This window comes from Pleurodeles waltl, chromosome 1_1 (assembly GCF_031143425.1).
Source record: "Pleurodeles waltl isolate 20211129_DDA chromosome 1_1, aPleWal1.hap1.20221129, whole genome shotgun sequence".
Taxonomy (NCBI): Eukaryota; Metazoa; Chordata; class Amphibia; order Caudata; family Salamandridae; genus Pleurodeles; species Pleurodeles waltl.
This window is the reverse complement of record NC_090436.1, coordinates 189,267,020-189,280,497: the sequence shown is the minus strand read 5'-3', so window position 1 is coordinate 189,280,497 and position 13,478 is coordinate 189,267,020. Positions and strand designations below refer to the sequence as shown.

The following is a 13,478-nucleotide window of genomic DNA, read 5'->3' as shown; positions in this document are numbered from 1 at the left end:
GCTAGTGCAGGGTGCCCTCACTCACAGGTACCTGCACCCTGCACTCTAGGCTGAGAGGGGCTGTGATAGGAGAGGAGAAAGCATAATCACTGGGGTCCTTGTTAGCAGGATCTCAGTGAGCACAGTCATACACACTGACAACAGGCAGAAAATAGGGGTAACCATGCCCAGAAAGTGGTTCCTTTCATACAAGGAACATATCTGATCATAGATATATTCCTCACGTTTCCAGATGCACGCTGCCTTAGAAGTGACTTACACCTGGAACATGCAGTGGTAGAGCACCTGGCACACGGGTGTGTGACAGGTAGTGTTTTTAATTTTACCTGCACCAACACACACAGTCTGTAATGGCAGCACTGGGTTGATGTGGTTAAGGGTCCCTGGGGGTGGCACAACTGGTGCTTCAGACCTCTGGGACCTTCCTTAGTACCCTAGGCACCAAGGGTACCATTTACTAGGCTTTTAAAGAGGGTGCTAAAGAGTGTGCCAGTTGTGTGGAACTGCATTTTTGGTACAGAGCTCTGGCACTGGGGACCTGGTTAGCAGGGCTCCAGTGCACTTTCAGTCGAAATAACAATAAATACCAGGCAAAAAGTGTGGGCTAACCATGCCAAAATGGGTGTATACTCTTATTGTTGCAGACAGGGTCTGGTAGCTTCCCAACTTATCCAACTCTTTGCATCATCAAGGTGGTGAACATTGGCCAGAAAGGTCAATGTTATGCAAATTTCTAGCACTGATAGTGAGTCCACTGCCTTAAGACCCCGTTGCCTTCTGGTTTTCTTTGCTTCTGATAATTTTTAATTTACTTTCTTATAATTAAAAGTACTTTTAGTCATATTAAGTGAAACACTGACTCAGTATAAGTGCAACACAACAGATGAAATGTATCTTAATTACGGAGTAACTCTTGGCTGCTATTCTTTGCTACTCTGTCAGGTGCCAAAAGGAAGGCTTTATGTGAAATCCATACCATGATAGCTCATTAGGCATGTAAGGTTTCACATGGCTGTCTGCCTTGATGACCTTCATAGTGCTAATTTAATGTGTTGTTAGTCCACTTGCTTATTTTCTTTATTCTGATTATTCATTTTTTTACAGAGCCCTAAAAGGAGTTTTAAGAGTTGGAGTCCTTGCAAAAGGATTGCTTCTCCGTGGAGACAGAAATGTCAACTTGGTTCTACTGTGTTCGGAAAAACCGACCAAAGACCTACTAACTCGTATAGCAGATTGCCTGCCCAAGCACCTTGCAGTGAGTGAATTTAAATATTTAGTAGAAATGTAAAGTACTTTAAAGGTTTGAATGTTGTACGTAAACATGTATATAAAGTAAGTTTCTCCAATTGGATCCATTTGGGTCGCTAGGCCTAACATTACTTTATTACCTTGAGTTATCAGAGTTCTACCATGAGCCTCCATGTAGACTCCGACGTTCCACCACACTTAGTCACCAGACATCTTTGGAGGATCGACGACCAACACTATGTGCCCCAGACACTGACTGTATGTCTCCCCACGCCTTCGAGGGTATGGGTGTCCTCTGACTCCAGGGAATGCAGGCAGGAAGGGGATGATATAACAGACATCTTTTAAACATTGCCCTCATTGCCACTCAAACTACCTTTGGTCGGACCATCATGATGTCTACAACCTGTGCCTTTCTCCAACCCACACCAATGCCTCCTGTGAGCACTGCCTCACCTTCTGGTTGAAAATGACCCTAAGGTACTGAAGGGAAGGGAAAGGTGCTGGGCACATTTGAACACATCATCTAAAACACTGGTAATCTTTGGAGAAGACTTCTGAAGTTCTGAAGAAAGTGAGGAACCTGGACCATGCAGAATTCTGGTATCCCAGCCCAGTACAGAGACCGTTTCTGCAAGCACATCGGAGCTTGAGGAAGAAAAGGTGGTTGAGCTGGCTGTGAAGTACACTGCCCCTCCAATTAAGACCCCTTCCAGCGTCGTATGTATAACACCTGACTCGGAGACCCACACCACCAAGCCAGGGTCACATAAAACATTGCATGCCGTGGTAGGACATAGTGCCAAGTGAGTCAAGCATCGACACCTGAACTCTGACACAAAAGACTGCCCCCTCCATCTGCCTCCAGTTGGCACTGACCGAAGGCTTCAGTCTATCAAATTTCTTCCCAGATGTGTTGATGTCTACCCCCATCAGTGGTATCTAGCATCTGTGCTGGTACCCTAAGGCACCATCTAAACTAGTGCTGGAGAACCTGTCCATGTCAAAGGCCTGATCGACAACAAAAACTGTTAACAGCCGTATCCAAGAAATCTGAGGTATACAAAGACTATAGGAAGAGCTCAGAGGTAGGCAGAAGCATTTCTCTGTCGTATCAACCAGAAGACCCAGGCAAAAACCCTTCTTCAACACCCTCCTAATCTCGCAACCCTGTGAGAGCAAACACTTAGTGTAAGGAAATGCCTCCTTGGCATGGTTGCCCCCTGACTTTTTGCCTTTGCTGATGCTATGTTTACAATTGAAAGTGTGCTGAGGCCTGCTAACCAGGCCCCAGCACCAGTGTTCTTTCCCTAACCTGTACTTTTGTATCCACAATTGGCAGACCCTGGCATCCAGATAAGTCCCTTGTAACTGGTACTTCTAGTACCAAGGGCCCTGATGCCAAGGAAGGTCTCTAAGGGCTGCAGCATGTCTTATGCCACCCTGGAGACCTCTCACTCAGCACAGACACACTGCTTACCAGCTTGTGTGTGCTAGTGAGGACAAAACAAGTAAGTCGACATGGCACTCCCCTCAGGGTGCCATGCCAGCCTCTCACTGCCTATGCAGTATAGGTAAGACACCCCTCTAGCAGGCCTTACAGCCCTAAGGCAGGGTGCACTATACCATAGGTGAGGGTACCAGTGCATGAGCATGGTACCCCTACAGTGTCTAAACAAAACCTTAGACATTGTAAGTGCAGGGTAGCCATAAGAGTATATGGTCTGGGAGTCTGTCAAACACGAACTCCACAGCACCATAATGGCTACACTGAAAACTGGGAAGTTTGGTATCAAACTTCTCAGCACAATAAATGCACACTGATGCCAGTGTACATTTTATTGTAAAATACACCCCAGAGGGCACCTTAGAGGTGCCCCCTGAAACTTAACCGACTATCTGTGTAGGCTGACTAGTTTTAGCAGCCTGCCACAAACCGAGACATGTTGCTGGCCCCATGGGGAGAGTGCCTTTGTCACTCTGAGGCCAGTAACAAAGCCTGCACTGGGTGGAGATGCTAACACCTCCCCCAGGCAGGAATTGTCACACCTGGCGGTGAGCCTCAAAGGCTCACCTCCTTTGTGCCAAACCAGCAGGACACTCCAGCTAGTGGAGTTGCCCGCCCCCTCCGGCCAGGCCCCACTTTTGGCGGCAAGGCCGGAGAAAATAATGAGAAAAACAAGGAGGAGTCACTGGCCAGTCAGGACAGCCCCTAAGGTGTCCTGAGCTGAAGTGACTCTAACTTTTAGAAATCCTCCATCTTGCAGATGGAGGATTCCCCCAATAGGGTTAGGATTGTGACCCCCTCCCCTTGGGAGGAGGCACAAAGAGGGTGTACCCACCCTCAGGGCTAGTGGCCATTGGCTACTAACCCCCCAGACCTAAACACGCCCTTAAATTTAGTATTTAAGGGCTACCCTGAACCCTAGAAAATTAGATTCCTGCAACTACAAGAAGGACTGCCCAGCTGAAAACCCCTGCAGCGGAAGACCAGAAGACGACAACTGCCTTGGCTCCAGAAACTCACCGGCCTGTCTCCTGCCTTCCAAAGATCCTGCTCCAGCGACGCCTTCCGAAGGGACCAGCGACCTCGACATCCTCTGAGGACTGCCCCTGCTTCGAAAAGACAAGAAACTCCCGAGGACAGCGGACCTGCTCCAAGAAAAGCTGCAACTTTGTTTCCAGCAGCTTTAAAGAACCCTGCAAGCTCCCCGCAAGAAGCGTGAGACTTGCAACACTGCACCCGGCGACCCCGACTCGGCTGGTGGAGATCCGACACCTCAGGAGGGACTCCAGGACTACTCTGATACTGTGAGTACCAAAACCTGTCCCCCCTGAGCCCCCACAGCGCCGCCTGCAGAGGGAATCCCGAGGCTTCCCCTGACCGCGACTCTCTGAAACCTAAGTCCCGACACCTGGGAGAGACCCTGCACCCGCAGCCCCCAGGACCTGAAGGACCGGACTTTCACTGGAGGAGTGACCCCCAGGAGTCCCTCTCCCTTGCCCAAGTGGAGGTTTCCCCGAGGAACCCCCCCCTTGCCTGCCTGCAGCGCTGAAGAGATCCCGAGATCTCTCATAGACTAACATTGCGAACCCGACGCTTGTTTCTACACCGCACCCGGCCGCCCCCGCGCTGCTGAGGGTGAAATTTCTGTGTGGACTTGTGTCCCCCCCCGGTGCCCTACAAAACCCCCCTGGTCTGCCCTCCGAAGACGCGGGTACGTACCTGCAAGCAGACCGGAACCGGGGCACCCCCTTCTCTCCATTCTAGCCTATGTGTTTTGGGCACCACTTTGAACTCTGCACCTGACCGGCCCTGAGCTGCTGGTGTGGTGACTTTGGGGTTGCTCTGAACCCCCAACGGTGGGCTACCTTGGACCAAGAACTGAACCCTGTAAGTGTCTTACTTACCTGGTAAAACTAACAAATACTTACCTCCCCTAGGAACTGTGAAAATTGCACTAAGTGTCCACTTTTAAAACAGCTATTTGTGAATAACTTGAAAAGTATACATGCAATTTTGATGATTTGAAGTTCCTAAAGTACTTACCTGCAATACCTTTCGAATGAGATATTACATGTAGAATTTGAACCTGTGGTTCTTAAAATAAACTAAGAAAAGATATTTTTCTATATAAAAACCTATTGGCTGGATTTGTCTCTGAGTGTGTGTACCTCATTTATTGTCTATGTGTATGTACAACAAATGCTTAACACTACTCCTTGGATAAGCCTACTGCTCGACCACACTACCACAAAATAGAGCATTAGTATTATCTATTTTTACCACTATTTTACCTCTAAGGGGAACCCTTGGACTCTGTGCATGCTATTCCTTACTTTGAAATAGCACATACAGAGCCAACTTCCTACACTTAGATGCTATAGAAGATTGCTTTTCAATTAGAACCCTCCTCAGAGGCCCCTCTAAGTGGGCACTTGGAAAACGTATGGATACGCTCTTAATTTTTTCCTGTTCCTCCTACCCCACCTCTGAGACAAACTCCACCTCCACCACTCTAATGAACACCTCCTCCTTTGCCTTCATCTGCCACCCACATACCTTTTCAGACAAAGGCAGCCTTTATAACCCCAGCGACCCATACAACTAGCCCTTAGACCTAGACACCCACTGATGACATCTAGGAAGATTATAATGGCAAAACACCCCAAAATCTCCCTTTTACCCTCCCATTCACCTCAACCTTGCCCCTCCACTCAGGACTTGTACTGCTACCCAGTTTGTCTTTCCACGCGTGATAATACCACAGCCATTCTTCAGGTCATTCAAAGGGCAGTAGCATATCACTCCGATCTCTTGGTAATCCATACTGCCTCGAAGAGGGCCTCTGCTGAAATTATTCTTTGAAGACCAGCTCTCCTCTTGGAGCCCAAAGTTTCACATGTATGTATTGTAGGAAGTTGGCTCTGTATATACTGTACTGAAGTAAGGTATAGTGTGCCAAAAGTCCAGTGGACCCCCAGAGGCTAAAGAAGATAACACTTATGCTCTCTTTTGTGGTAGCGTGGTCGAGCAATTATGCTTATCAGAGAGTAGTGTTAAGCATTTGTTGTACACACACAGTCAAGTAATGAGGCACACACTCAATAACTAACACCAGGCCAATGTTTATGTATCAAAAATCTACTTTGTTACCTTATTTCTCGAACCACATTTGATTGTTACTTTACACTATGAAAGACTATTCTACTGCGAGAAGAGAAGTGAGGAACTCAACCTTGGATATGAATATACGCAATCAGGATGTTATGTGATGTATGTTAATTACAGTTGTGGATGTGTTTTAGTATTTTTGGGAGACTCTGATTGTCCTGAGAAAGGTGGTGAGAGAGTTGTGAAGGCCACCAACACACGTCAAAGCACTTGGATGACTGGATCCGCTGAGACTTACCAGGATTAAACTAGGAAATAGATGATCGGTGGCATGTGTAGCTACAGATACACATGCTGTGCATAGTCCGCCGTCTGGTGTTGGGTCGGAGTGTTACAAGTTGTTTTTCTTCGAAGAAGTCTTTTCGAGTCACGAGACCGAGGGACTCCTCCTCCTTTGTTTCCATTGCGCATGGGCGTCGACTCCATCTTAGATTGTTTTTTTTCCGCCATCGGGTTCGGACGTGTTCCTTTTCGCTCTGTGTTTCGGGACGGAAAGATAGTCATAACTTCGGAAAACTACGTCGGTATTGTTTCGTTCGGTATCGGGTTAGATTAGAGTCCACACCGAATATTGAAGAGCTCCGGTAGCCCTTCAGGGTAATTTCGATCCCCCGTCGGGGCCTGGTCGGCCCGACCGCGTGCAACATTGACACTGATGGAACGGACCCCGTTCCGATTCTGTCCTAAATGCCACAGTAAATACCCCTATACAGACCAACATTTGGTCTGTGTAAGGAAATGCCTCCTTGGCATGGTTGCCCCCTGACTTTTTGCCTTTGCTGATGCTATGTTTACAATTGAAAGTGTGCTGAGGCCTGCTAACCAGGTGTAAGGAAATGCCTCCTTGGCATGGTTGCCCCCTGACTTTTTGCCTTTGCTGATGCTATGTTTACAATTGAAAGTGTGCTGAGGCCTGCTAACCAGGCCCCAGCACCAGTGTTCTTTCCCTAACCTGTCCTTTTGTATCCACAATTGGCAGACCCTGGCATCCAGATAAGTCCCTTGTAACTGGTACTTCTAGTACCAAGGGCCCTGATGCCAAGGAAGGTCTCTAAGGGCTGCAGCATGTCTTATGCCACCCTGGAGACCTCTCACTCAGCACAGACACACTGCTTACCAGCTTGTGTGTGCTAGTGAGAACAAAACGAGTAAGTCGACATGGCACTCCCCTCAGGGTGCCATGCCAGCCTCTCACTGCCCATGCAGTATAGGTAAGACACCCCTCTAGCAGGCCTTACAGCCCTAAGGCAGGGTGCACTATACCATAGGTGAGGGTACCAGTGCATGAGCATGGTACCCCTACAGTGTCTAAACAAAACCTTAGACATTGTAAGTGCAGGGTAGCCATAAGAGTATATGGTCTGGGAGTCTGTCAAACACGAACTCCACAGCACCATAATGGCTACACTGAAAACTGGGAAGTTTGGTATCAAACTTCTCAGCACAATAAATGCACACTGATGCCAGTGTACATTTTATTGTAAAATACACCACAGAGGGCACCTTAGAGGTGCCCCCTGAAACCTATCCGACTATCTGTGTAGGCTGACTGGTTCCAGCAGCCTGCCACACTAGAGACATGTTGCTGGCCCCATGGGGAGAGTGCCTTTGTCACTCTGAGGCCAGTAACAAAGCCTGCACTGGGTGGAGATGCTAACACCTCCCCCAGGCAGGAGCTGTAACACCTGGCGGTGAGCCTCAAAGGCTCACCCCTTTGTCACAGCCCAGCAGGGCACTCCAGCTTAGTGGAGTTGCCCGCCCCCTCCGGCCACGGCCCCCACTTTTGGCGGCAAGGCTGGAGGGAACAAAGAAAGCAACAAGGAGGAGTCACTGGCCAGTCAGGACAGCCCCTAAGGTGTCCTGAGCTGAAGTGACTCTAACTTTTAGAAATCCTCCATCTTGCAGATGGAGGATTCCCCCAATAGGGTTAGGATTGTGACCCCCTCCCCTTGGGAGGAGGCACAAAGAGGGTGTACCCACCCTCAGGGCTAGTAGCCATTGGCTACTAACCCCCCAGACCTAAACACGCCCTTAAATTTAGTATTTAAGGGCTACCCTGAACCCTAGAAAATTAGATTCCTGCAACTACAAGAAGGACTGCCTAGCTGAAAACCCCTGCAGAGGAAGACCAGAAGACAACAACTGCCTTGGCTCCAGAAACTCACCGGCCTGTCTCCTGCCTTCCAAAGATCCTGCTCCAGCGACGCCTTCCAAAGGGACCAGCGACCTCGACATCCTCTGAGGACTGCCCCTACTTCGAAAAGACAAGAAACTCCCGAGGACAGCGGACCTGCTCCAAGAAAGGCTGCAACTTTGTTTCCAGCAGCCTTGAAAGAACCCTGCAAGCTCCCCGCAAGAAGCGTGAGACTTGCACCACTGCACCCGGCGACCCCGACTCGGCTGGTGGAGACCCGACACCTCAGGAGGGACCCCAGGACTACTCTGATACTGTGAGTACCAAAGCCTGTCCCCCCTGAGCCCCCACAGCGCCGCCTGCAGAGGGAATCCCGAGGCTTCCCCTGACCGCGACTCTTTGAACCTAAAGTCCCGACGCCTGGGAGAGACCCTGCACCCGCAGCCCCCAGGACCTGAAGGACCGGACTTTCACTGGAGAAGTGACCCCCAGGAGTCCCTCTCCCTTGCCCAAGTGGAGGTTTCCCCGAGGAACCCCCCCCTTGCCTGCCTGCAGCGCTGAAGAGATCCCTAGATCTCCCATTGACTTCCATTACAAACCCGACGCTTGTTTCTACACTGCACCCGGCCGCCCCCGCGCTGCTGAGGGTGAAATTTCTGTGTGGACTTGTGTCCCCCCCGGTGCCCTACAAAACCCCCCTGGTCTGCCCTCCGAAGACGCGGGTACTTACCTGCAAGCAGACCGGAACCGGGGCACCCCCTTCTCTCCATTCTAGCCTATGTGTTTTGGGCACCACTTTGAACTCTGCACCTGACCGGCCCTGAGCTGCTGGTGTGGTGACTTTGGGGTTGCTCTGAACCCCCAACGGTGGGCTACCTTGGACCAAGAACTGAACCCTGTAAGTGTCCTACTTACCTGGTAAAACTAACAAAAACTTACCTCCCCCAGGAACTGTGAAAATTGCACTAAGTGTCCACTTTTAAAACAGCTATTTGTCAATAACTTGAAAAGTATACATGCAATTTTGATGATTTGAAGTTCCTAAAGTACTTACCTGCAATACATTTCGAAGGAGATATTACATGTAGAATTTGAACCTGTGGTTCTTAAAATAAACTAAGAAAAGATATTTTTCTATATAAAAACCTATTGGCTGGATTTGTCTCTGAGTGTGTGTACCTCATTTATTGTCTATGTGTATGTACAACAAATGCTTAACACTACTCCTTGGATAAGCCTACTGCTCGACCACACTACCACAAAATAGAGCATTAGTATTATCTATTTTTACCACTATTTTACCTCTAAGGGGAACCCTTGGACTCTGTGCATGCTATTCCTTACTTTGAAATAGCACATACAGAGCCAACTTCCTACATTGGTGGATCAGCGGTGGGGTACAAGACTTTGCATTTGCTGGACTACTCAGCCAATACCTGATCACACGACAAATTCCAAAATTGTCATTAGAAATTGATTTTTGCAATTTGAAAAGTTTTCTAAATTCTTAAAAGACCTGCTAGGGCCTTGTGTTAGATCCTGTTTAGCATTTCTTTTAGAGTTTAAAAGTTTGTAAAAGTTTGAATTAGATTCTAGAACCAGCTGTAGATTCTTAAAAAGTATTCCAACTTTTAGAAGCAAAATGTCTAGCACAGATGTGACTGTGGTGGAACTCGACACCACACCTTACCTCCATCTTAAGATGAAGAGCTAAGGTCACTCTGTAAAATAAAGAAAATAACAATGGGCCCCTGTAAAGAAATGGCTCCCTGTTGCAGTTACCCCCCACTTTTTGCCTGATACTGATGCTGACTTGACTGAGAAGTGTGCTGGGACCCTGCTAACCAGGCCCCAGCACCAGTGTTCCTTCACCTAAAATGTACCATTGTATCCACAATTGGCACACCCTGGCATTCAGATAAGTCCCTTGTAACTGGTACTTCTAGTACCAAGGGCCCTGATGCCAAGGAAGGTCTCTAAGGGCTGCAGCATGTCTTATGCCACCCTAGAGACCCCTCACTCAGCACAGACACACTGCTTACAAGCCTGTGTGTGCTAGTGAGAACCAAATGAGTAAGTCGACATGGCACTCCCCTCAGGGTGCCATGCCAGCCTCTCACTGCCTATGCAGTATAGGTAAGACACCCCTCTAGCAGGCCTTACAGCCCTAAGGCAGGGTGCACTATACCATAGGTGAGGGTACCAGTGCATGAGCATGGTACCCCTACAGTGTCTAAACAAAACCTTAGACATTGTAAGTGCAGGGTAGCCATAAGAGTATATGGTCTGGGAGTCTGTCAAACACGAACTCCACAGCACCATAATGGCTACACTGAAAGCTGGGAAGTTTGGTATCAAACTTCTCAGCACAATAAATGCACACTGATGCCAGTGTACATTTTATTGTAAAATACACCACAGAGGGCACCTTAGAGGTGCCCCCTGAAACTTAACCAACTAGCTGTGTAGGCTGACTGGTTCCAGCAGCCTGCCACACTAGAGACATGTTGCTGGCCCCATGGGGAGAGTGCCTTTGTCACTCTGAGGCCAGTAACAAAGCCTGCACTGGGTGGAGATGCTAACACCTCCCCCAGGCAGGAGCTGTGACACCTGGCGGTGAGCCTCAAAGGCTCACCCCTTTGTCACAGCCCAGCAGGGCACTCCAGCTTAGTGGAGTTGCCCGCCCCCTCCGGCCACGGCCCCCACTTTTGGCGGCAAGGCTGGAGGGAACAAAGAAAGCAACAAGGAGGAGTCACTGACCAGTCAGGACAGCCCCTAAGGTGTCCTGAGCTGAAGTGACTCTAACTTTTAGAAATCCTCCATCTTGCAGATGGAGGATTCCCCCAATAGGGTTAGGATTGTGTCCCCCTCCCCTTGGGAGGAGGCACAAAGAGGGTGTACCCACCCTCAGGGCTAGTAGCCATTGGCTACTAACCCCCCAGACCTAAACACGCCCTTAAATTTAGTATTTAAGGGCTACCCTGAACCCTAGAAAATTAGATTCCTGCAACTACAAGAAGAAGGACTGCCTAGCTGAAAAACCCCTGCAGAGGAAGACCAGAAGACGACAACTGCCTTGGCTCCAGAAACTCACCGGCCTGTCTCCTGCCTTCCAAAGATCCTGCTCCAGCGACGCCTTCCGAAGGGACCAGCGACCTCGACATCCTCTGAGGACTGCCCCTGCTTCGAAAAGACAAGAAACTCCCGAGGACAGCGGACCTGCTCCAAGAAAAGCTGCAACTTTGTTTCCAGCAGCTTTAAAGAACCCTGCAAGCTCCCCGCAAGAAGCGTGAGACTTGCAACACTGCACCCGGCGACCCCGACTCGGCTGGTGGAGATCCGACGCCTCAGGAGGGACCCCAGGACTACTCTGATACTGTGAGTACCAAAACCTGTCCCCCCTGAGCCCCCACAGCGCCGCCTGCAGAGGGAATCCCGAGGCTTCCCCTGACCGCGACTCCTTGAATCCAAAGTCCCGACACCTGGGAGAGACCCTGCACCCGCAGCCCCCAGGACCTGAAGGACCGGACTTTCACTGGAGGAGTGACCCCCAGGAGTCCCTCTCCCTTGACCAAGTGGAGGTTTCCCCGAGGAACCCCCCCCTTGCCTGCCTGCAGCGCTGAAGAGATCCCTAGATCTCCCATTGACTTCCATTACAAACCCGACGCTTGTTTCTACACTGCACCCGGCCGCCCCCGCGCCGCTGAGGGTGAAATTTCTGTGTGGACTTGTGTCCCCCCCGGTGCCCTACAAAACCCCCCTGGTCTGCCCTCCGAAGACGCGGGTACTTACCTGCAAGCAGACCGGAACCGGGGCACCCCCTTCTCTCCATTCTAGCCTATGTGTTTTGGGCACCACTTTGAACTCTGCACCTGACCGGCCCTGAGCTGCTGGTGTGGTGACTTTGGGGTTGCTCTGAACCCCCAACGGTGGGCTACCTTGGACCAAGAACTGAACCCTGTAAGTGTCTTACTTACCTGGAAAAACTAATCAAAACTTACCTCCCCTAGGAACTGTGAAAATTGCACTAAGTGTCCACTTTTAAAACAGCTATTTGTCAATAACTTGAAAAGTATACATGCAATTTTGATGATTTGAAGTTCCTAAAGTACTTACCTGCAATACCTTTCGAACGAGCTATTACATGTAGAATTTGAACCTGTGGTTCTTAAAATAAACTAAGAAAAGATATTTTTCTATATAAAAACCTATTGGCTGGATTTGTCTCTGAGTGTGTGTACCTCATTTATTGTCTATGTGTATGTACAACAAATGCTTAACACTACTCCTTGGATAAGCCTACTGCTCGACCACACTACCACAAAATAGAGCATTAGTATTATCTATTTTTACCACTATTTTACCTCTAAGGGGAACCCTTGGACTCTGTGCATGCTATTCCTTACTTTGAAATAGCACATACAGAGCCAACTTCCTACATTGGTGGATCAGCGGTGGGGTACAAGACTTTGCATTTGCTGGACTACTCAGCCAATACCTGATCACACGACAAATTCCAAAATTGTCATTAGAAATTGATTTTTGCAATTTGAAAAGTTTTCTAAATTCTTAAAAGACCTGCTAGGGCCTTGTGTTAGATCCTGTTTAGCATTTCTTTTAGAGTTTAAAAGTTTGTAAAAGTTTGAATTAGATTCTAGAACCAGTTGTAGATTCTTAAAAAGTATTCCAACTTTTAGAAGCAAAATGTCTAGCACAGATGTGACTGTGGTGGAACTCGACACCACACCTTACCTCCATCTTAAGATGAGGGAGCTAAGGTCACTCTGTAAAATAAAGAAAATAACAATGGGCCCCAAACCTACCAAAATACAGCTCCAGGAGCTTTTGGCAGAGTTTGAAAAGGCCAACCCCTCTGAGGGTGGCAACTCAGAGGAAGAGGATAGTGACTTGGAGGAAAATTCCCCCCTACCAGTCCTATCTAGGGAGAACAGGGTCCCTCAAACCCTGACTCCCAAAATAATAGTCAGAGATGCTGGTTCCCTCACAGGAGAGACCAACACCTCTGAAATCACTGAGGATAACTCCAGTGAAGATGACCCCCTGTTAGCCAGGATGGTCAAAAGATTGGCTTTGGAAAAGCAGCTCCTAGCCATAGAAAGGGAAAGAAAAGAGATGGGCCTAGGTCCCATCGATGGTGGCAGCAACTTAAATAGGGTCAGAGATTCTCCTGACATCCTAAAAATCCCCAAAGGGATTGTAACAAAATATGAAGATGGTGATGACATCACCAAATGGTTCACAGCTTTTGAGAGGGCTTGTGTAACCAGAAAAGTAAACAGATCTCACTGGGGTGCTCTCCTTTGGGAAATGTTCACTGGAAAGTGTAGGGATAGACTCCTCACACTCTCTGGAAAAGATGCAGAATCTTATGACCTCATGAAGGGTACCCTGATTGAGGGC

General features: G+C 48.8%; 1 protein-coding gene across 1 annotated transcript in view; it reads left to right on the top strand.

The window, feature by feature from the left end:
* Nucleotides 1-13,478, top strand: part of ZFR (zinc finger RNA binding protein) — a 501,254-nt gene that overhangs the window by 276,594 nt on the left and 211,182 nt on the right. Inside the window, exon 13 of the mRNA XM_069233188.1 lies at nucleotides 1,105-1,255. Within this exon, the coding sequence (XP_069089289.1) occupies nucleotides 1,105-1,255 (151 nt within the window). The remainder of the gene's footprint in view (nucleotides 1-1,104; nucleotides 1,256-13,478) is intronic.